The sequence below is a fragment of the Pseudophryne corroboree genome, chromosome 1 (assembly GCF_028390025.1).
Source record: "Pseudophryne corroboree isolate aPseCor3 chromosome 1, aPseCor3.hap2, whole genome shotgun sequence".
Classification (NCBI taxonomy): domain Eukaryota; kingdom Metazoa; phylum Chordata; class Amphibia; order Anura; family Myobatrachidae; genus Pseudophryne; species Pseudophryne corroboree.
Window position 1 is genome coordinate 973,515,646 of NC_086444.1, and position 21,559 is coordinate 973,537,204.

A 21,559-nucleotide genomic window follows, 5' to 3' on the forward strand; every position below is an offset into this window, starting at 1 on the left:
TATAAAACTGGTTTGTCTATTGTCCAGTAAAGGTTAAAGCTAGGGAGCATGAATTAGCTACTACAAAAAGAGATCACATCCATTGATAAAACATGCTTCAGGCAAACAAATATTGTTACACTTCAAATAACCAAAGGAAGGTCTTTGATGTACAGTATAAGGAAAGGACACGTTTTATGGCACCAAACCTGCTTGAGCAGAATATCCAATTTGGAGCAGAGCATGTTTTACGACACCTTGGAATGTAAATGGCACACCTATAATTATATTTTGCACTGAGAACTATGAGAATATGATAGTTTGAATTGGTAAAATATAGGATAAAAAGAGGTAGACTTGTAGTTAGGAGTTAGGAGGAGGAAGGAGAAGGAGAGAAGGAAGGAAGTCAGTCAGGAGGAGAAGTCATGGAGAACATGCAGAAGGAATGATTCTTGGGATGGCAATCTTTAACTTGCAAGTATACATTTTATAGTAATTGAAACTGTTTGTGAAACTTATGTCATGTTGTTGTATGTTATATAATTAAGGGAGCATTAGATAAATAATTAGTATATATATCACTACTGTGTATATCTTATTCTGTACGATTTGATCTGCCTGTAAATAAATAATCATATAAAAAGAGCGGTAATATTCAAGCTTGAACTCTCTTTAAGGAATCTTAATTTCATAATTTCATAAGTCATATATATATATAAGGACTGCATATATTTATCAGCCACTTAGTAAGCCTGACATAATATACTTGCAGATATATATGATAAATGCATATTAATTGAAATATATCAATATATTAAATACCATATATGATATATTAAATATTAATATTCATAAATATGATTCCATAAATCAATAATGTGTAGATGGGACCCGGACCACTTGTCCAACAGGTCCCACTGGAAAACCCTGGCATGGAACCTGCCAAACTGAATGGCCTCGTAGGCCGCAACCATCTTCTCCAGCAACCGAATGCATTGATGGATTGACACTCTTGCTGGTTTCAGAATTTGTTTGACCAGACTCTAAAGTTCCAGAGCCTTTTCCACAGGAAGAAAGACTCTCTATAGTTCTGTGTCCAATATCATTCCCAAAAACGACAACCGCGTCGTCGGAATCAACTGTGATTTTGGCAAGTTTAGGAGCCAACCATGTTGTTAAAGAACTGTCATGGAGAGTGCAACGTTTTGGACCAACTGGTCCCTGGATCTCGCCTTTATCAGGAGATCGTCCAAGTATGGGATAATTGTGACTCCTTGCTTGTGAAGGAGAACCATCATCTCCGCCATCACTTTGGTGAAAATCCTCGGAGCCTTGGATAGACCAAACGGCAACGTTTGAAATTGGTAATGACAATCCTGAATTGCAAATCTCAGGTAAGCCTGATGCGGAGGATAAATGGGAACATGTAAATAGGCAACTTTTATGTCCACTGACACCATAAAATCCCCTTCCTCCAGACTGGAGATCACTGCTCGGAGAGACTCCATCTTGAATTTGAATCTCTTTAGGTAGAAATTCAGGGATTTCAGGTTTAGGATTGGTCTGACCGAGCCGTCCGGCTTCGGGACCACAAACAGGCTAGAATAAAAACTTTCTCCCTGTTGTGACTTGGGAACCTTGATGATAACCTGATTTTGACACAATTTTTGTATTGCGTCGCAAACTACCTCCCTGTCCGGAAGAAAAGCTGGTAAGGCCGATTTGAAAAACCGGCGAGGGGGGACGTCTTGAAACTCCAGCTTGTACCCTTGGGATACTATTTGTAAAATCCAAGGGTCTAGGTTCGAACTAACCCAAAGTTTTAGACGGGCCCCCACCGGTGCGGACTCCCGCACAGGAGCCCCAATGTCATTAGGTGGAATTGGCAGAAGCCTGGGAGGACTTCTGTTCCTGGAAGCTGGAGTTTGTTTACCTCTTCCCCTTCCTCTAGTAGCAAGGAAGGAAGAACCTCGGCCCTTTCTGAATTTATTGGGCCGAAAGGACTGCATCTGATAATGGTGCTGTTTCTTTTGTTGTGGAGGAACACAAGGTAAAAAGGATGACTTACCCGTGGTAGCCATAGATACCAAATCATCAAGGCCATCTCCAAATAAGGCCTTACCTTTATATGGTAGAGATTCCATACATTCCATTGGTGAATCCACAACGCACGCCTAGCTGAGACAGCCATGGCATTGGCCTTTGATCCCAAAAGACCAATATCTCTCGCAGCTTCCTTAAGGTATGCTGCAGCGTCCTTGATATAACCCAGTGTCAAGAGGATGCCATCCCTATCTAGGGTATCTATATCAGATGACAAGTTATCTGCCCACTTTTCGATAGCACTACTTACCCACGCAGATGCAATGACAGGTCGGAGTAGTGTACCCGTGGTCACAGAAATGGACTTCAACGTAGTTTCTTGTTTACGATCCGCAGGATCCTTAAGGGCCGCCGTGTCAGGTGACGGGAGAGCCACCTTTTTAGACAAACGAGACAAGGCCTTGTCCACGGTGGAGGGTGACTCCCACATTTCCCTATCCGTCGAGGGAAACGGATAAGCTGCCATAATTCTTTTGGGAATCTGAAACTTTCTGTCAGGACCTTCCTAAACTTTTTCAAATAGCGTGTTCAGTTCATGAGAGGGAGGAAACGTTATCTCAGGTTTCCTTTCTTTATACATACAGACCCTTTTATCAGGGATAACTGGGTCCTCAGTGATATGTAATACATCTTAAACCGCCACAATCATGTACTGAATGCTTTTAGCCAATTTTGGGTCTAACCTGGAATCGCTATAGTCGACACTGGAATCAGTGTCCGTGTCGTTATCAGTGTCTGCCAACTGGGCCAACGTACGTTTTTGTGACCCTGAGGGGACCTGACTTTGGAATAACATATCTTCCACAGATTTCTTCCATGCCTGGGTCTGCGACTCAGACTTATCTAGCCTCTTACTAATAAGAGCCACATTAGCTTTCAAAGCGTTCAACACATTTACCCAATCAGGTATCGGCAGTGCCGACAGGGTCAACCCTGCAGCCGTCTGTGTCCCTAATACAGCCTCCTTCTGGGAAGAGCCTTCAGCCTCCGACATGTCAACACTCGTGCACCAAACACCCACGCACAGTCCGGGCATATAGGGGACAGACCCACAGTAAAGTCTGTCAGAGACACACAGAGGGGATTTGCCAGCTCACAACCCTGCGCTGAGAAAACGGGTCTGAAAGCGCCAAGACAATGCTTCAGACCTATAGCGCTTTTATCACATATATATATTGCACCAATTATATGCCTCCCACCCCCTGTTTTGCACCCCTGGTACTTGTCTGAGGAGGACCAGTGTCTCTGCTGTGGAGAGGAAATGGCGGCGTGAGCTTTGAGGAAGAAGCTCCGCCCCCTTAATGGCGCGCTTCTATCCCGCTTTTCTCAATATTTATACTGGCGGGGGTTGGGACAGTGCCGCGGCACTAATGTCCCCTCTTGCCAGTGGGCTTAATGAGGATGTTTTTTCAGCTGCCCAGGGCACCCCCCCTGCACCCTTCAGTGCTGTGTGAGTGGGAGCTTGGCGCGCAGCGTCTGCCCGCTGCGCGGTACCTCATAAAGTGCTGTCACTGAAGTTGAAGTCTTCTTTTCTTCGGTTACTCACCTGTCTTCTGACTTCTGGCTCTGAAAGGGGGTGACGGCAGGCTGTGGGAGCGAGCATCTGAGCGTACCCAGCGATCAAACCCTCAGGAGCTAATTGTGTCCTGTAGCCAGAAGCAGAGCCCTTGAACTCACTGGAAGTGGGTCATACTTCTCTCCCCTAAGTCCCACGAAGCAGGGAGACTGTTGCCAGCAGCCTCCCTGAACATAAAAAACCTAACAAAAAAGTATTTTCAGAGAAACTCAGTAGAGCTCCCTGTATTGCTTCCAGTCTCACTGGGCACAATTCTAAAACTGGAGTCTGGAGGAGGGGCATAGAGGGAGGAGCCAGTTCACACCCTTTCAAAGTCTTACAGTGCCCATGTCTCCTGCGGATCCCGTCTATACCCCATGGTTCTAATGGTGACCCCAGCATCCTCTAGGACGTATGAGAAAGCCCTTTTAAAGTTCACTTATGCCATTTTATTATTTTGAAGGCTCTTTATACTTTAATATATTGCATGGCAAAAGTACCATTACCGTTTATATAATAACATGTGGGTAAACATTGCAATGTACTATTTATACTATAAAATGCTAAGAAATAAAATACCTTTAGGCACTTCAGGTACTGGAGGCTGTACAAAGGCAATATATTCGTCCACAGTGAAAGAGTGATCATCAACAAATTGTTCTATATGTTTTCCATTCATGAAAATGTCAATCTGAGAGGGAAAAAAATAAACAGCATCTTCATCATTTTTCTGTCAATATCCATGTAGTAGACAAACAAAATAGAAATGGCAATAAAAATAAATTAAAAGAGTTTTAAGTCACCACGCAACAGCCTTTATTTGCTTTAGCACTGGGCCTGACTCAGAGTTTCGAAGTTGTTTCAATGCAGCCGCAACTAGCCAAAGGTTTCAGTTCTGCACTTGGGTCTTTGCCACGCTCTGCATATGTCGCAAATACGTGATGGTCCTGGTATTTTAGTTACAGTTTCATAAACAGCCAGCAAACTTTTGAGGGATGTTTCAGGGAGCAACATTTAAAACACAGGCATGTCATGAACTGTTTGGGGGGATCTCAGCCAATGACTGCATTTTGGATCCACTGTGAACGAAGACACAGAATTGAGCCAATTTGCATGTATCTGTGAAGCAGGCCCATTAGGTCTTCCAATGTCTTGAATTGTGCAGGAAACATACTGCATCATTCTTTCATATGAAACTCACTCATTCAAGAATATCCTATAAACGCTTGCCTTCAGGTAAGAAAATAAATGCTGTAACACTTTTCAAGGAACATCACTCCGCACCAGTACGTAGTAATTAACATTGGTCTTGTCTTCTATGGGGATGACTGCTCTCAGATCATGCCAGAAAATGTGCCCACAACTTTACATAACCATCAGAAAATTCCACTGCAAGGAACAAGCACTTATGACTGTAGAATTCTTTAAGTTGGTGCCATGTGTGTACTGGTCTGTTTATCTAGAACATGGTGAAGTATAACTCACTGACAATATCACTTTCACTACTGCTCGTGAGGTAACTGCATGTGCTTTTTGCACAAGTGCATTGCTAGCTGAAAGAAGCAGTTTATGCATTGTAACCAACTACATTATCCTGCTGTACTGAGGCACAGATTTACTAAGCCGTGGAGAATGATAGAAAGCACGGTGATAAAGTACCAGCCAACCAGCTACAAGGATTCAGTATGATTTACCAGCGGATGGGATGCCGGCTGTCAATATTCCAACAGCAGTATCCCATCCGCTGGAATCCCAACAGCGGGGCGAGCACAAAGAGTCCACTTGCGGGCTCGCTGCTCTTGCTATGCTGCGGGCTCGGTGGCTCACTGCACATTCCCACGAGTGGGAATAGTCCTATTGCACTAGGTTTCCGGCAGTCGGTTTCCAGACCGCCGGAATTCGAACAGTTAAATTAAATGCATCCCCTTTTCAGACTGTGTTTGATTATACCTGCTGCTCCCGCCACAGTTTGACTTTTGTAGTTAATTGACCTGCAAAGCTGGTAGCCAATTGTGCCTTGAATTTGAAATATTGCACACACATCAAGGACATCCACGCACTGTAGTCTTTTACTGACAATGCTTTCTCTCCAGTTCCACATGCACATTGCCTTATACATAGCGGTATGTGAAATAGCAGAAATGTCTGCCATCTTATTTACTTAAGTTCTGGCCAAAATAGCTCCAACAATCACTGTTCTATCAAAGTCCACTTGCAGACATATTCGCCATGAATTTAGCCAAGTAGGGCAACTCAAGACCAAATCAGGACATTATGAGAACCACTTGCATTTGTTTAGTGTCCCTCATGCAGTTTGATATACATATACACACACACACACACACACACACACACACACACACACACACACACACACACACACACACACACACACACACACTATAGGGCTTCAGGTTAGCATTGCTGACTCACTGTGCTGGAACCATGGCTTAGATTCTAGCCATACTACTATACTATATGTGTGGCATTTGTATAGTCTATCCATGTTTGCATCATTTTCCATCAACAGTCCAAAAAAATACTGGTAGGCTTCTGACAAAATTGGACCCTGGTGTATGTGTATGTTAGGAAAGTTATAGTTTAAGTTATTACGTTAGAAGTGGTCCAATCAACCAGTGGTCCAGTGACTTATGTTGGCGCTGTACAAGTATATGATAAATAACTTTTTTTTTTTTTAAAGGACAATATATGGTCGCAGAGATCCTCAGTGATTAGCAAAGACACAAGGCCACAAGAGGAGTTCTGTTATACAGTTATTGGAAATCTAATATGACACACTGCATAACTTACAGGAAGGGGAACTTTTTTCTAATATTGATGTGATTACATCAAAGCACATTTAATAAAAGTAATGATATCACAGCACAAGGTTTATCTAATAATTTGTTTACTTTTAGTAAATACGGTTTGCGGTTAAACACATCTCACCTTGACATCCTTCCTTGGGTACAGGAAGAAAAACGGTTTCAGGACTGGGGATCTGGGGCGACAATAGTAATAATTTTAGTTTAACATCAAAAATTGTAAATAACGTAACCTTTGAAATCATATTAAAATATAAACACATTTCTGAAATAAGATACATTTAAATAGGGTGGTCCAGCTACATGAAAATCACACCAACCCCTACATGACCCAATACATTGTCATTTATTTTTTACTGCCAGTACTCATTACTCATGCAGCAATACATCATGTAGAAGATGATCATCTGATTAAACTGCGCACACTGGGGTGGATGCAGGACTTGTCTATTTCCATTTGAAGAGCCTATCTTGTGTGTTTTTATCTCTGCCCATACTCTGAAACGAAGGGCATGGTACTGCGGGTGATCAGAGTGGCATAAGTCTAAGGCCAAGTCAGCGTAATTGGGATCTCTCTACTACACAGCATCCAGAAAGAGTGTGCAGATGGAATCTCAGTTATGCAGAACTGTGTGTACGCAGAAATATGCTATCCTGTGCTCCAAGGATTATTATTATTATTATTATCCTTTATTTATATTGCGCCACAAGGGTTCCGCAGCGCCCAATTACAGAGTACATAAATAATGAAACAGGAAAACAGCAACTTACAGTTGATGACAGTATAGGACAAGTACAGGGTAAATAAACATAGTTACATCAGCAGATGACACTGTAATAAGTATCAGGTGGCAGAAGACTGCTGGAGTTGATGCAGTTGAAGATTATTAAAGTAAGAAAGGATAAGCACATGAGGGAAGAGGGCCCTGCTCGTGAGAGCTTACACTCTAAAGGGGAGGGGTAGACAGACAGGGGTGACACAGATGGGGTACATGGAGAGTGTAGAACAGAGGGTTAGGATGAGATTTGGCTGGGTTTGGTGAAGAAGTGGGTCTTGAGAGCCCGTTTGAAATTTGTAGAGAGGTGGAGAGTCTGAGGGGGAGAGGTAGGGAATTTCAGAGAAGTGGTGCAGCACGAGAAAAATCTTGGAGGTAGGAGTGGGAGGAGGTGATCCGTAGGCAGGAAAGTCGTTGTGCATTAGCAGAGCGAAGAGGACGTGTGGGAATGTAAAGGGAGATAAGATCAGAGATGTAGATGGGAGAGGAGTGGGTGAGGGCTTTGTAAGCGAGTGTGAGAAGCTTGAAATGGATTCTGAAAGGGAAGGGGAGCCAGTGAAGGTCTAGTAAGAGAGGATAGGTAGACGTAGTGCGTTGGTGAGGAAAATGAGCCGGGCAGCAGCATTGAGGATAGATTGAAGTGGAGAGAGGTGTTTGTCAGGAATGCCAGTCAGGAGGCGATTACAGTAATCCAGTCTGGAGATGACCAGTGAGTGGATAAGAGTCTTAGTAGCATCCTGGGTCAGAAAGGGTCTGATCCTTGAAATATTTTTTAGATGAAAACGGCAGGTTTGTGAGAGGTGCTGAATGTGTGGTTTGAAGGAGAGGGAGGAGTCAAGGATTACTCCAAGACAGCGCACTGGGGGGCTAGAGGAGATAGTAGTGCCATCAATAGATAATGAGATTGTAGGAGGTGAGGTTATGCGGGAGGGAGGAAAGATGATCAGTTCGGTCTTAGACATGTTAAATTTAAGAAAGCGCTGTAACATCCAGGAAGAGGTAGCAAAGAGACAGTTGGAGATACGAGTGAGGAGAGCAGGGGAGAGGTCTGGAGAGGAAAGATAGATTTGGGTGTCATCAGCATAGAGATGATATTGGAAACCAAAAGAACTAATGAGCTTACCTAGTGAGGATGTATAGAGAGAGAAGAGGAGAGGACCAAGGACAGAACCTTGGGGTACACCTACAGTTAGTGGAAGTGAGGGGGAGGTGGAGTCATGAGAAGAGACAGAGAATGAACGGTCAGAGAGGTAGGAAGACAGCCAAGAGAGGGCAGTGTCGCGCAGACCAATGGAGTGAAGGATTTGCAGTAGGAGAGGATGGTCCACAGTGTCAAAAGCAGCAGAGAGATCAAGTAGAATAAGTAGAGAGTAGTGTCCCTTAGATTTAGCAGCATGGAGGTCATTGCATACTTTTGTAAGGGCAGTTTCAGTGGAGTGAATAGGGCTGGTATAAGTACATATGGATAGCTGTAACGGCAGTGAAAGCAAGCATATGGATAGGGGTAGTCTGGACGCAGAGGGGTGGATAACTCTGTATACAGTAAGGGTGAATGAATACACGTACTTTGGGCATGTTTCAGATTCAGGAGATTATTCAGTGATGGACTTCTGCAGCAAGATCTGCGTCCATCTACTCACATGCTAGGGCCCGCCCAGCACAAGGCTAGGCCGCCCATTATGTGTGACGCACCACCCCATGATGCGTTCGCAATTTACTTGCGAATGCATCAATTTGAGAATGACCCCTGTCTGCACGGGCAGGCGGTCCGGCACCATTCTCTTTCTTGGAGCAGCTGTGTGATGTCACGCAGCCGCCCAGAAAAAGGTCCAGACAACCCCCCCGTTTTGCCTGCCAGGCCCCCACAACGCCATATCGCCACCCACCGCCTGCCGATGTAAATCATCCTGCAGTCACATCCTTTGAGGATGCGACCGATGCGCGTGCACAGTTTGCCGATGTACAGCAAACTGCGAGGCAGCCGCATTAGTGGCCGACTCTGAATAGGGTCCTTAGATTTGATATTTACATCAATCTCCAGTTTTTTTGAACTGCGCATGCACGTCAAATCTGTTGCCATGCATGATGATTAGTGCGAGATTGTCTACGGAGAGGAAAAAACGTTGTCGTGTGTGTGTGTGTCATGATAAGTTTATACTTCTCTAGATAAAAAATTTAAAAGGGTAAAATCATTAAAAAATAAAAATTGTTCCTACGTTTTGTGGTTTAGGGTATAATGAATCTCCACATATACCAAAATTTATTTTTGTCAAACAATATGAAAAATCAATTAAATAAAACATTCTTAAGCCGCATTTGGGCTGAACCTGCTGCTCACCCTGAGTTCGAAGTAGCATCAGTAGCAGATCTTGCTACGGGCAAGCAGGATTTTTTCCCGGGCGCCACCTTCCGGAGGGCGCCGCCGCCATGGCAAGTTCCGCTACTGGTGCAGCCCAGTGCTGTGCGGTGCGCAATTAAGTCATTGCGCACCACACTGCATTGTGGGAGCGGCACATAGACGCTAGAGGTCATAATTGACCTCTAGTGTCTATGCGGTGCTATGGGAGAGACGTCATGACGTCTCTCCCATAGATCGAAGGAGCGGCGCCAGCGGCCGGAGATGGAGGGCAGCAGTGGTTGAGAAGCAGGAGCGGGGATTGTGTGTATTCTTTTTTTTTTGTAAGCGGCACAACTCTACAGGGGTTATAGTACTGGGGGAAATACTACTAGGGGCACAACTCTACAGGGGGAACAGTACTGGGGGCCATACTACTGTGGGCACAGCTACAGGGGACACAACTACTGAAGGCACAGCTACAGGGGGCATAACTGACCACGCCCCTTCTCCATGAAGCCACGCCCCTATTTTTCGCCCTGGGCGCCACAAGGTCTGAGTAGCATGATCTAGTATTAGCTACAACTTATGACACAAACTAAGTGGCTAAACTGATCTGTTCAGTGTAACTGAGGCCTGGTAAAAGCATGGGAATATGACCGCACACAGGCCACTGACAGTCATCTTCTGGCTGCAATTCCAACACACCTGCAACTTTATTCTATTTCTTATTACTGAGCTTTATGGCCCACTTCTGGACATAAATGCTGCAACCATAGGCCGAATGATTATTGTTGACTGTGATATTTCACAATATGAGGACACTGATAAGCTACATATTGTGCAAAACATTTTACAGCACTCCCAGGTATACTGATCGTGTGACAGCTTTGAGCGGGATGTACACGTGATGTCAATAGTTACTATGGCAAGAGTAACTATATTGACATTACAATGCCGACGCCGGTATCCCAACACGGTTCTGATGTGGGCTTGGTAACTTTAACCATGCTGCTTGAAAAGCATGTTTGAAGTTATAATGCTTGCATGGTTAAAAGTAGCCTTAGTGGGTCGAGTAACTGGTGCCGGCATTGTGGTGTTGATATACTGTAGTCACTGTCGACATACTTACTACCTCTCCCTTGAACTCCATTCATAAGCAGGAACAGTCTGATCTAGAGCTGGGCCTAAGCATATTTTATTGCTTCAAATGTAAATTTTTTTTACTGTTCATGAATACAAAAATTCAAGTATTGGCCCAGTGAGTAAAGGCATTTTCATGCAAACGCATCCAATGTAGGCCATGAGAAAGGGCAGTATGGATGGTGTAATGGTTAGCATTACTGCCTCACAGCACTAAGGTCATGAGTTTGATTCCCACCATGGCCCTAACTGTGTGGAGTTTGTATATTCTCCCGGTACTTTCGTGGGTTTCCTCCAGGTACTCCGGTTTCCTCCCACAATCCAAAAATATACAGGTAGGTTAATTGGCTTCTGACAAAATCAACCCTAGTATGACTGTGTGTGCGTATCAATGTACTAGGGACTGAAGCAGGGACTGATGTAAATGGCCAAATATTCTCTGTAAAGCGTTGTGGAATAATAAGAATTTACTTACCGATAATTCTATTTCTCATAGTCCGTAGTGGATGCTGGGGACTCCGAAAGGACCATGGGGAATAGCGGCTCCGCAGGAGACTGGGCACAAAAGTAAAAGCTTTAGGACTACCTGGTGTGCACTGGCTCCTCCCCCCATGACCCTCCTCCAAGCCTCAGTTAGGATACTGTGCCCGGACGAGCGTACACAATAAGGAAGGATTTTGAATCCCGGGTAAGACTCATACCAGCCACACCAATCACACCGTACAACTTGTGATCGGAACCCAGTTAACAGCATGATAACAGAAGGAGCCTCTGAAAAGATGGCTCACAACAACAATAACCCAATTTTTGTAACAATAACTATGTACAAGTAATGCAGACAATCCGCACTTGGGATGGGCGCCCAGCATCCACTACGGACTATGAGAAATAGAATTATCGGTAAGTAAATTCTTATTTTCTCTAACGTCCTAGTGGATGCTGGGGACTCCGAAAGGACCATGGGGATTATACCAAAGCTCCCAAACGGGCGGGAGAGTGCGGATGACTCTGCAGCACCGAATGAGAGAACTCCAGGTCCTCCTCAGCCAGGGTATCAAATTTGTAGAATTTAGCAAACGTGTTTGCCCCTGACCAAGTAGCTGCTCGGCAAAGTTGTAAAGCCGAGACCCCTCGGGCAGCCGCCCAAGATGAGTCCACTTTCCGTGTGGAATGGGCTTTTACAGATTTTGGCTGTGGCAGGCCTGCCACAGAATGTGCAAGCTGAATTGTACTACAAATCCAACGAGCAATCGTCTGCTTAGAAGCAGGAGCACCCAGCTTGTTGGGTGTATACAGGATAAACAGCGAGTCAGATTTTCTGACTCCAGCCGTCCTGGAAACATATATTTTCAGGGCCCTGACTACGTCCAGCAACTTGGAATCCTCCAAGTCCCTAGTAGCCGCAGGCACCACAATAGGTTGGTTTAAGTGAAATGCTGAAACCACCTTAGGGAGAAATTGAGGACGAGTCCTCAATTCTGCCCTGTCCGTATGAAAAATTAGGTAAGGGCTTTTATAGGATAAAGCCGCCAATTCTGATACACGCCTGGCTGAAGCCAGGGCTAACAGCATTACCACTTTCCATGTGAGATATTTCCAGTCCACAGTGGTGAGTGGTTCAAACCAATGTGATTTTAGGAATCCCAACACTACATTGAGATCCCAAGGTGCCACTGGAGGCACAAAAGGAGGCTGTATATGCAGTACTCCCTTGACAAACGTCTGAACTTCAGGAACAGAAGCTAGTTCTTTTTAGAAGAATATCGACAGGGCCGAAATTTGAACCTTAATGGACCCTAATTTGAGGCCCATAGACAGTCCTGTTTGCAGGAAATGCAGGAATCGACCCAGTTGAAATTCCTCCGTAGGGGCCTTCCTGGCCTCGCACCACGCAACATATTTACGCCAAATACGGTGATAATGTTGTACGGTTACATCCTTCCTGGCTTTGATCAGGGTAGGGATGACTTCATCCGGAATGCCTTTTTCCTTCAGGATCCGGCGTTCAACCGCCATGCCGTCAAACGCAGCCGCGGTAAGTCTTGGAACAGACATGGTCCCTGCTGAAGCAGGTCCTGTCTTAGAGGTAGAGGCCACGGGTCTTCCGTGAGCATCTCTTGAATTTCCGGGTACCAAGTCCTTCTTGGCCAATCCGGAGCCACGAGTATAGTCTTTACTCCTCTCCTTCTTATGATTCTCAGTACTTTTGGTATGAGAGGGAGAGGAGGGAACACATACACTGACCGGTACACCCACGGTGTTACCAGAGCGTCCACAGCTATTGCCTGAGGGTCCCTTGACCTGGAGCAATATCTGTCCAGTTTTTTGTTGAGGCGAGACGCCATCATGTCCACCTTTGGTTTTTCCCAACGGTTTACAATCATGTGGAAGACTTCTGGGTGAAGTCCCCACTCCCCCGGGTGAAGATCGTGTCTGCTGAGGAAGTCTGCTTCCCAGTTGTCCACTCCCGGAATGAACACTGCTGACAGTGCTATCACATGATTTTCCGCCCAGCGAAGAATCCTTGCCACTTCCGTCATTGCCCTCCTGCTTCTTGTGCCGCCCTGTCTGTTTACGTGGGCGACTGCCGTGATGTTGTCCGACTGGATCAATACTGGCTGACCCTGAAGCAGAGGCCTCGCCTGACTTAGGGCATTGTAAATGGCCCTCAGTTCCAGGATATTTATGTGAAGTGACGTTTCCATGCTTGACCACAAGCCCTGGAAATTTTTTCCCTGTGTGACTGCTCCCCAGCCTCTCAGGCTGGCATCCGTGGTCACCAGGACCCAATCCTGAATGCCGAATCTGCGGCCCTCTAGGAGATGAGCCCTCTGTAACCACCACAGGAGAGACACCCTTGTCCTTGGAGACAGGGTTATCCGCTGATGCATTTGAAGATGCGATCCGAACCATTTGTCTAGCAGATCCAACTGAAAAGTTCTTGCGTGGAATCTGCCGAATGGAATCGCTTCGTAAGAAGCCACCATCTTTCCCAGGACCCTTGTGCACTGATGCACTGACACCTGGCCTGGTCTTAGGAGTTTCCTGACTAGGTCGGATAACTCCCTGGCTTTCTCTTCCGGGAGAAACACCTTTTTCTGTACTGTGTCCAGAATCATCCCTAGGAACAGCAGACGTGTCGTCGGAATCAGCTGCGATTTTGGAATATTTAGAATCCATCCGTGCTGTCGTAGAACTATTTGAGATAGTGCTACTCCGACCTCTAACTGTTCTCTGGACCTTGCCCTTATCAGGAGATCGTCCAAGTAAGGGATAATTAAGACGCCTTTTCTTCGAAGAAGAATCATCATTTCGGCCATTACCTTGGTAAAGACCCGGGGTGCCGTGGACAATCCAAACGGCAGCGTCTGAAACTGATAGTGACAGTTCTGTACCACAAACCTGAGGTACCCTTGGTGAGAAGGGCAAATTGGGACATGGAGGGTAAGCATCCTTGATGTCCAGAGACACCATGTAGTCCCCTTCTTCCAGGTTCGCTATCACTGCTCTGAGTGACTCCATCTTGAACTTGAACCTTTTTATGTAAGTGTTCAAGGCTTTCAGATTTAAAATGGGTCTCACCGAGCAGTCCGGCTTCGGTACCACAAACAGCGTGGAGTAATACCCCTTTCCCTGTTGTAGGAGGGGTACCTTGATTATCACTTGCTGGGAATACAGCTTGTGAATGGCTTCCAATACCGCCTCCCTGTCGGGGGTAGACGTTGGTAAAGCAGACTTCAGGAACCGGCAAGGGGGAGACGTCTCGAATTCCAATTTGTACCCCTGAGATACTACCTGCAGGATCCAGGGGTCCACTTGCGAGTGAGCCCACTGCGCGCTGAAAATCTTGAGACGTGCCCCCACCGTGCCTGAGTCCGCTTGTAAGGCCCCAGCGTCATGCTGAGGACTTGGCAGAAGCGGGGGAGGGCTTCTGTTCGTGGGAAGAAGCTGTCTGTTGCAGTCTTTTTCCCCTTCCTCTGCCCCGGGGCAGATATGAGTGGCCTTTTGCCCGCTTGCCCTTATGGGGACGAAAGGACTGAGCCTGAAAAGACGGTATCTTTTTCTGCTGCGAGGTGATCCTCCCCTTTATATGGCAATACTTCCATATGCCGTTTGGAATCCGCATCCCCTGACCACTGTCGCGTCCATAATCCTCTTCTGGCAGAAATGGACATCGCACTTACTCTTGATGCCAGAGTGCAAATGTCTCTCTGTGCATCTCGCATATATAGGAATGCATCCTTTAAATGCTCTATAGTCAATAATATATTGTCCCTGTCCAGGGTATCAATATTTTCAGTCAGGGAATCCGACCAAGCCACCCCAGCACTGCACATCCAGGCTGAGGCGATTGCTGGTCGTAGTATAATACCAGTATGTGTGTATATACTCTTAAGGATATTTTCCAGCTTTCTATCAGCTGGTTCCTTTAGGGCGGCCGTATCAGGAGACGGTAATGCCACTTGTTTTGATAAGCGTGTGAGCGCCTTATCCACTCTAGGGGGTGTTTCCCAACGCGCCCTAACCTCTGGCGGGAAAGGGTATAATGCCAATAATTTTTTAGAAATTAGCAGTTTCTTATCGGGGGAAACCTTCATCACACACCTCATTCAATTCATCTGATTCGGGAAAAACTACGGGTAGTTTTTTCACACCCCACATAATACCCTTTTTTGTGGTACTTGCAGTATCAGAGATGTGCAAAACCTCCTTCATTGCCGTGATCATGTAACGTGTGGCCCTACTGGAAAATACGTTTGTTTCTTCACCGTCGACACTGGAGTCAGTGTCTGTGTCTGGGTCCGTGTCGACCCACTGAGGTAACGGGCGTTTTATAGCCCCTGACGGTGTTTGAGACGCCTGGACAGGCACTAACTGAGCTGCCGGCTGTCTCATGTCGTCAACAGTTTTCTGTAACGTGCCGACACTGTCACGTAATTCCTTAATTACGGCCATCCATTTAGGTGTCGACTCCCTAGGGGGTGACATCACCATTATAGGCAATTGCTCCGCCTCCACATCATTTTCCTCCTCATACATGTCGACACACACGTACCGACACCCAGCACACACACACAGGGAATGCTCTTATAGAGGACAGGACCCCACTTAGCCCCTTGGGGAGACAGAGGGAGAGTTTGCCAGCACACACCAGAGCGCTATATATGTATAGGGACAACCTTACAATAAGTGTCTATCCCTTATAGCTGCTTATATCTGTTATTTTGCCAAATAAGTGCCCCCCTCTCTTTTTTACCCTGTTTCTGTAGTGCAGGACGCAGGGGAGATTCTGGGAGCCTTCCTACCAGCGGAGCTGTGTGGGAAAAATGGCGCTGTGTGCTGAGGAGATAGGCCCCGCCCCCTTCACGGCGGGCTCTTCTCCCGCTTTTTTCTGGAAAACTGGCAGGGGTTAAATACATCCATATAGCCCAGGAGCTATATGTGATGTATTTTTAGCCATTTCAGGTATTTTCATTGCGTCCCAGGGCGCCCCCCCCAGCGCCCTGCACCCTCAGTGACCGAAGTGTGAAGTGTGCTGAGAGCAATGGCGCACAGCTGCAGTGCTGTGCGCTACCTTATGAAGACAGGAAAGTCTTCTGCCGCCGATTTATGGACCTCTTCTTGCTTCAGCATCTGTAAGGGGGCCGGCGGCGTGGCTCCGGGACCCATCCATGGCTGGGCCTGTGATCGTCCCTCTGGAGCTAATGTCCAGTAGCCAAGAAGCCCAATCCACTCTGCAGGCAGGTGAGTTCGCTTCTTCTCCCCTTAGTCCCTCGATGCAGTGAGCCTGTTGCCAGCAGGTCTCACTGAAAATAAAAAAACCTATTTAAACTTTTACTCTAAGCAGCTCAGGAGAGCCACCTAGATTGCACCCTTCTCGTTCGGGCACAAAATCCTAACTGAGGCTTGGAGGAGGGTCATAGGGGGAGGAGCCAGTGCACACCAGCTAGTCCTAAAGCTTTTACTTTGTGCCCAGTCTCCTGCGGAGCCGCTATTCCCCATGGTCCTTTCGGAGTCCCCAGCATCCACTAGGACGTTAGAGAAATGTGTGCGCTATATAAATAACTTGAAATAAATAATAAATAAAATGAGAAAGATGCACCAGTATCTCTCAGGGGGCGTATCACACACTGGTGGTTGGCAGCTGCTTCTGATTGGCTGAGTGCATCTCAATCCCTCCCACTGTGGCTACTGCAATCTATTTGCATTATTTATTGGATATCTGCAATCAGTTTGCACAAGGTAAGAACATTCTGTTTGATTTTAAAAGGTGATGACATGAGATGTTTGCATCAACTTTAATAATTTTCAGACCAGACAACCATTAGATTTTGTTCTTAAACTGTCGAATTTAACTTAAACCAGAACACTTACACTCGAGGGCGCCCTCCAACAATTGCAGTAAGGCCTGGAGCTAACATAAGAGAAAACAAATACATATGTTATGCATATAGATAACGTGTTATAGACTCTTATGGATAATTCAAATACAAAAATTATAATGATTTATTTAATCTTACATAGTTTACTGTGTTTAAAATTGTTAATTTCAAAGAAAAATAAAGTTACAAGACAAGATATATGTACATTCCATACATTACAAATCAAAAGGGCACTAATGAACTATATGGTTCTCCTTACATATCTTCCAACATTTAGAGTTAAGGATCAGGATGTAGTACATGTGCCAAAGGCATGTTCACGAAATAGGGACTGTGACTTTGCGCCATGCATCACTGTGTATCATGTAGTAGCATGGCACCCATTCCTGTTCAGAGCAGCAGTGAGATTGTATAACCCTTCCTTACCAGCTCCACTATACCACGTAACATGCACAACACTTAAATACTCCTGTTTCCCCTCCACCATCATATACACAACTATATCCACCATCTACAGTATAATATCTTCTATGCTAGAGAAGCATAAAAAGATCAAAGTGAGCTTCTGAATCGTGCCAATATCCCTGACTGGGCAAAGAGGGCTTAAACATGGCTGAACCTGTTCACTTGATTATTTAACTGGTCTTATAATTTGAGAGATCATAACAAATATTTGCTAAACTAGTTAGAAACTAAGGTGTATTTTTACTAAAGGTCATTTTTTTTCATCGATTTTAAATCGATGTTATGTTTCAGGGGCTAAAACACACACTTTCGAACATTTAAAAATAAACGGTTAGTAAACAACATCGATTCAGATCGACTTTCAACAACTTTAAATTGTTAAAAAGTAATGAAAAATCAACCTTTAGTAAATATACCCCTAGAAATGTATAACATTTGAGTATCTATATTCTGAACATATTCTGAACATTTATTTTAAGCATATACTAATGTGGATGATTTATGTGGTACACAGAAATCACGTTATTTGGAACACGTTCCAATACTGTGACTGCAGTTGGGACAACACAGGGCACGTTGAGTCACACTGCATGTTGCACTGAAATAAGAGGGTTGTATGATGGGAAATATCTACACACACCATAATAAAATAGAATAAGAACTATAAAGAAAAGGAGAAAAACAAACCATCAGACAACATAGGTACTTAGGTATAATTAATGTTATTTACCAAGTGCAGCTCAAAGCACACTTTTGTGTAATAATGCTAACATCATGCGTGGTGAATAAAGAGGTTAATAATGGTGGACTGGCCTTCCATACTATGTGTTGTAATATCAATATTATACTGTGGGAAAGAGATATGCTCATGTTAAAACAATTTCATATCTGTTTTAGTCAACATTGTTGTTTGGAGGACTTGTGTAGGGAAACACACTGTCACCAAGCCATTGCCCTTGTTGGCTAGGAGAGGTATTGACATTGAAAGCTATTATCTATAAGAATGAGGTCAAACAGAGAGTAGGTCAAACTGTTAAACTTATGACTTCTATTGCGAAGTGTCTTCAACTTGCTATGCACTTATTATCAGTCATAATATTTACAAATACAGAAGCACTTGGAGATTTCAGGCTACACTAACCAGCTGCCATTGGGGAGTCAAATGAAGGTCAGCTCAATGTGAATCACAGGTCAGATGTTCAAGCAGTGAGTGTATGCTATGGATGCCTGTAGATACGGGCATTCTTCTTACATATAAGATAGAAATAAACAACTTGCATACAAAAATAATAATCTTTAAATGCCTAATTAGCACTGTATCCCATACAAAATATATATACAGTATGCCCCTCATTGCAGAGTGATTATTAATTTTATTCAATAACACCTTTTTGTTCTTTCCTGTTGTTTTAGTTCACTCATCTGTCTTAGTATCTTCTGTAGTAAAAATACATTTTTATTTTCTTATTGATTACCAATTCCTTCAGTCTGTAAATACCTCATTGTAAACCACATTACATGTCTTATTACAGTCATCAGTTATGAGTATGGTTCGATTGGTGGCATTACCGTTATGGGAGAGACCCTTGTATAACGGACCATGTAAAAAGACCGCACTACGCAAGTCAACACTTACGACATTCAAGGACTGTCCATGCGCTTTGTTTATCGACATTCCAATACACATCCCAATTGGAAATTGTGAGCGTTAAAATTGAAATGGCATTGGGTGGATAGAGGGACACACACCAAGGCACGTGCCCCCCCCCCCCCCATCATTTAGGAAGATTTCTTTTTATTTTATTCAAGTGCAGGAACACAGTGTGCAAAGATGGAAAGTGAGGGCAAGGGGGCGCCAGACAGTATCATGGGGTGTAGTATGCTGAGGGAACTAATACCATTTGGCTGTCACCTGCATGTCCCTGACTGCAGTGCTGCTAATTCAGGCGGGCTCAAATCCTACTGTCTCTTCATGTAATACCAGACAGACTCAATAATGTTAAGATCAGGGCTCTGTGGGGGCCAGATTATCACTTCCAGGACTCCTTGCTCTTCTTTATGCTAAAAATAGTTCTTAATGACATTGGCTGTGTGTTTGGGGTCGTTGTCCTGCTGCACAATAAATTTGGAGCCAATTAGACGCCACCCTGATCATGGTAAGTGATGATATGGCCCCCACAGAGCCCTGATCCCAACATCATCAAGTCTGTATGGCATTACATGAAGAGACAGAAGGATTTAAGAAAGCCTACACCAACAGAAGATCTGTGGTTAGTTTAAAATGTTTGGAACAACCTCCCTGCCGAGTTCCTTCAAAAACTGTGTGCAAGTGTACTTAGAAGAATTGATGCCGTTTTGAAAGTAAAGGGTGGTCACACTAAATATTGATTTGATTTACATTTCTCACCTTCACATTTACTTTGCATTTTGTTGATTTCTAAAATAAAGTATTAAACACTTTTTGAAAGCATTTTTATTTGCAGAATTTTTTCCACACCTGCCTAAATCAATCATACATGTCCTACAGCTGGAAACTCACATGACATGTCTCCAAGGTATAACACTCTGTTATGCACACCAGTGCCAGCAGGAATGTACTGGTGTCTGAACGGTGAGGAATGCAAAACAAATGAACTCACAGACAGACTGGGGAATATGACATTACATACACAGAAGGTGATAGGGTAACAAAATAAACACAAAGTGAACAGAGAAGCCCAAAGGCTAAGAAACTGGGTGTCTCCCTAGTATTAGGAATGCTCAGATGGAAAGAAGCAAGATGTAGTGATTTAATACGTAGAGAACCCGAAATGCTGTTGCTAAGGGCAACAGCAAAACCCTAAAGGGTTACCAACGGGTGTGGCAGTAAACTCCTTGGTCAGAGATGGAATAATAGACACAAGGAGAGTCTCCACAATCCTAGTCCTCACTTGCAGTGCACTGGTTCAGCTTACTGCCACTAAACTGACACCTGAACACCTTGCACAGTGAGAAAGGATTTTGGCAGGCAAGTCTGAGAATACAGCCGCAAACTTGCTAGGTTCACAGAGTAGCAAAAGAACCCCAGCAGGTTAAACGACTGACTCCAGTCTTACTGCTAGGTCTGGATTGGCAGAGTGTAATACCAAATCCCAAGGCCTATTTGCAGTAAGCAACAAACAAATACAAAGTTTACACAGTACTAGCTAGCTTTCAAAAACTGACTAACCAACAAAGATTCAGCAGCATCTGCCTAACCTGAGAAGAGGGTTTATATAGCAGGTGCTGTCCACGCCCCACTCAGACCTCACAGACTGTGAGCACAAAAACCAGCACCGGAACCCCTGCCGTGCACAGAGCCTATAACCACTGCACAGCAAAAGACCCGAACCGGAGTATCAGCTACGCTCAGGTTACTCCGCTAGCACTTGTCTCCCGGTTGCCATGACGACGTGGCAGCACAGAGCAGGAGACCCTAACAGTACCCCCCCTCTGACGATGGGTCAAAGAACCCCTACCACCGGGTTTATCGGGGAACTGCGAGAAGAAAGAGCGTAACAGTCTGGGGGCATGAAGATCACAACGGCGCACCCACGACCGCTCCTCCGGGCCATACCCCTTCCAGTGCACCAAAAATGACAGCCGACCCCGAACCATCTTGGAGTCAAGAATCCTTTCAACAACAAACTCCCTCTGGCCACGTATCAGAAGAGGGGAAGGTCTTCCACTGGAAGAAGGATTACTAATCGCCCGTTTTAAAAGGGAACAATGAAATGTTTTATTGATACCCAAAGAACGGGGTAGATCTAACTGAAATGCCACCGGATTGATAACCCTAGTGATCTTATAAGGACCGATGAACCGGGGGCCTAACTTATGAGATGGCTGTCTCAACTTCAAATTCTTGGTAGACAACCAGACGAAGTCTCCTAATTTGAAGCTGCAGGGTCTTTTCCGCTTATCAAAAACCCTTCTGGTCACTAATGACACAGACACAAGGGCTTTCTTCACTTTCC

At 44.9% G+C, this 21,559-nt stretch overlaps 1 protein-coding gene across 3 annotated transcripts in view; it reads right to left on the reverse strand.

Annotated features, from left to right (window-relative positions):
• Positions 1-21,559, reverse strand: part of LOC134920292 (uncharacterized) — a 265,262-nt gene that overhangs the window by 66,423 nt on the left and 177,280 nt on the right. For all 3 annotated transcript variants that reach the window (XM_063920509.1, XM_063920510.1, XM_063920511.1), the window contains exons 15-17: positions 17,092-17,131; positions 6,587-6,638; positions 4,217-4,328 (exon numbers count right to left, since the gene is read on the reverse strand). In XM_063920509.1, the coding sequence (XP_063776579.1) occupies positions 4,217-4,328; positions 6,587-6,638; positions 17,092-17,131 (204 nt within the window). The remainder of the gene's footprint in view (positions 1-4,216; positions 4,329-6,586; positions 6,639-17,091; positions 17,132-21,559) is intronic.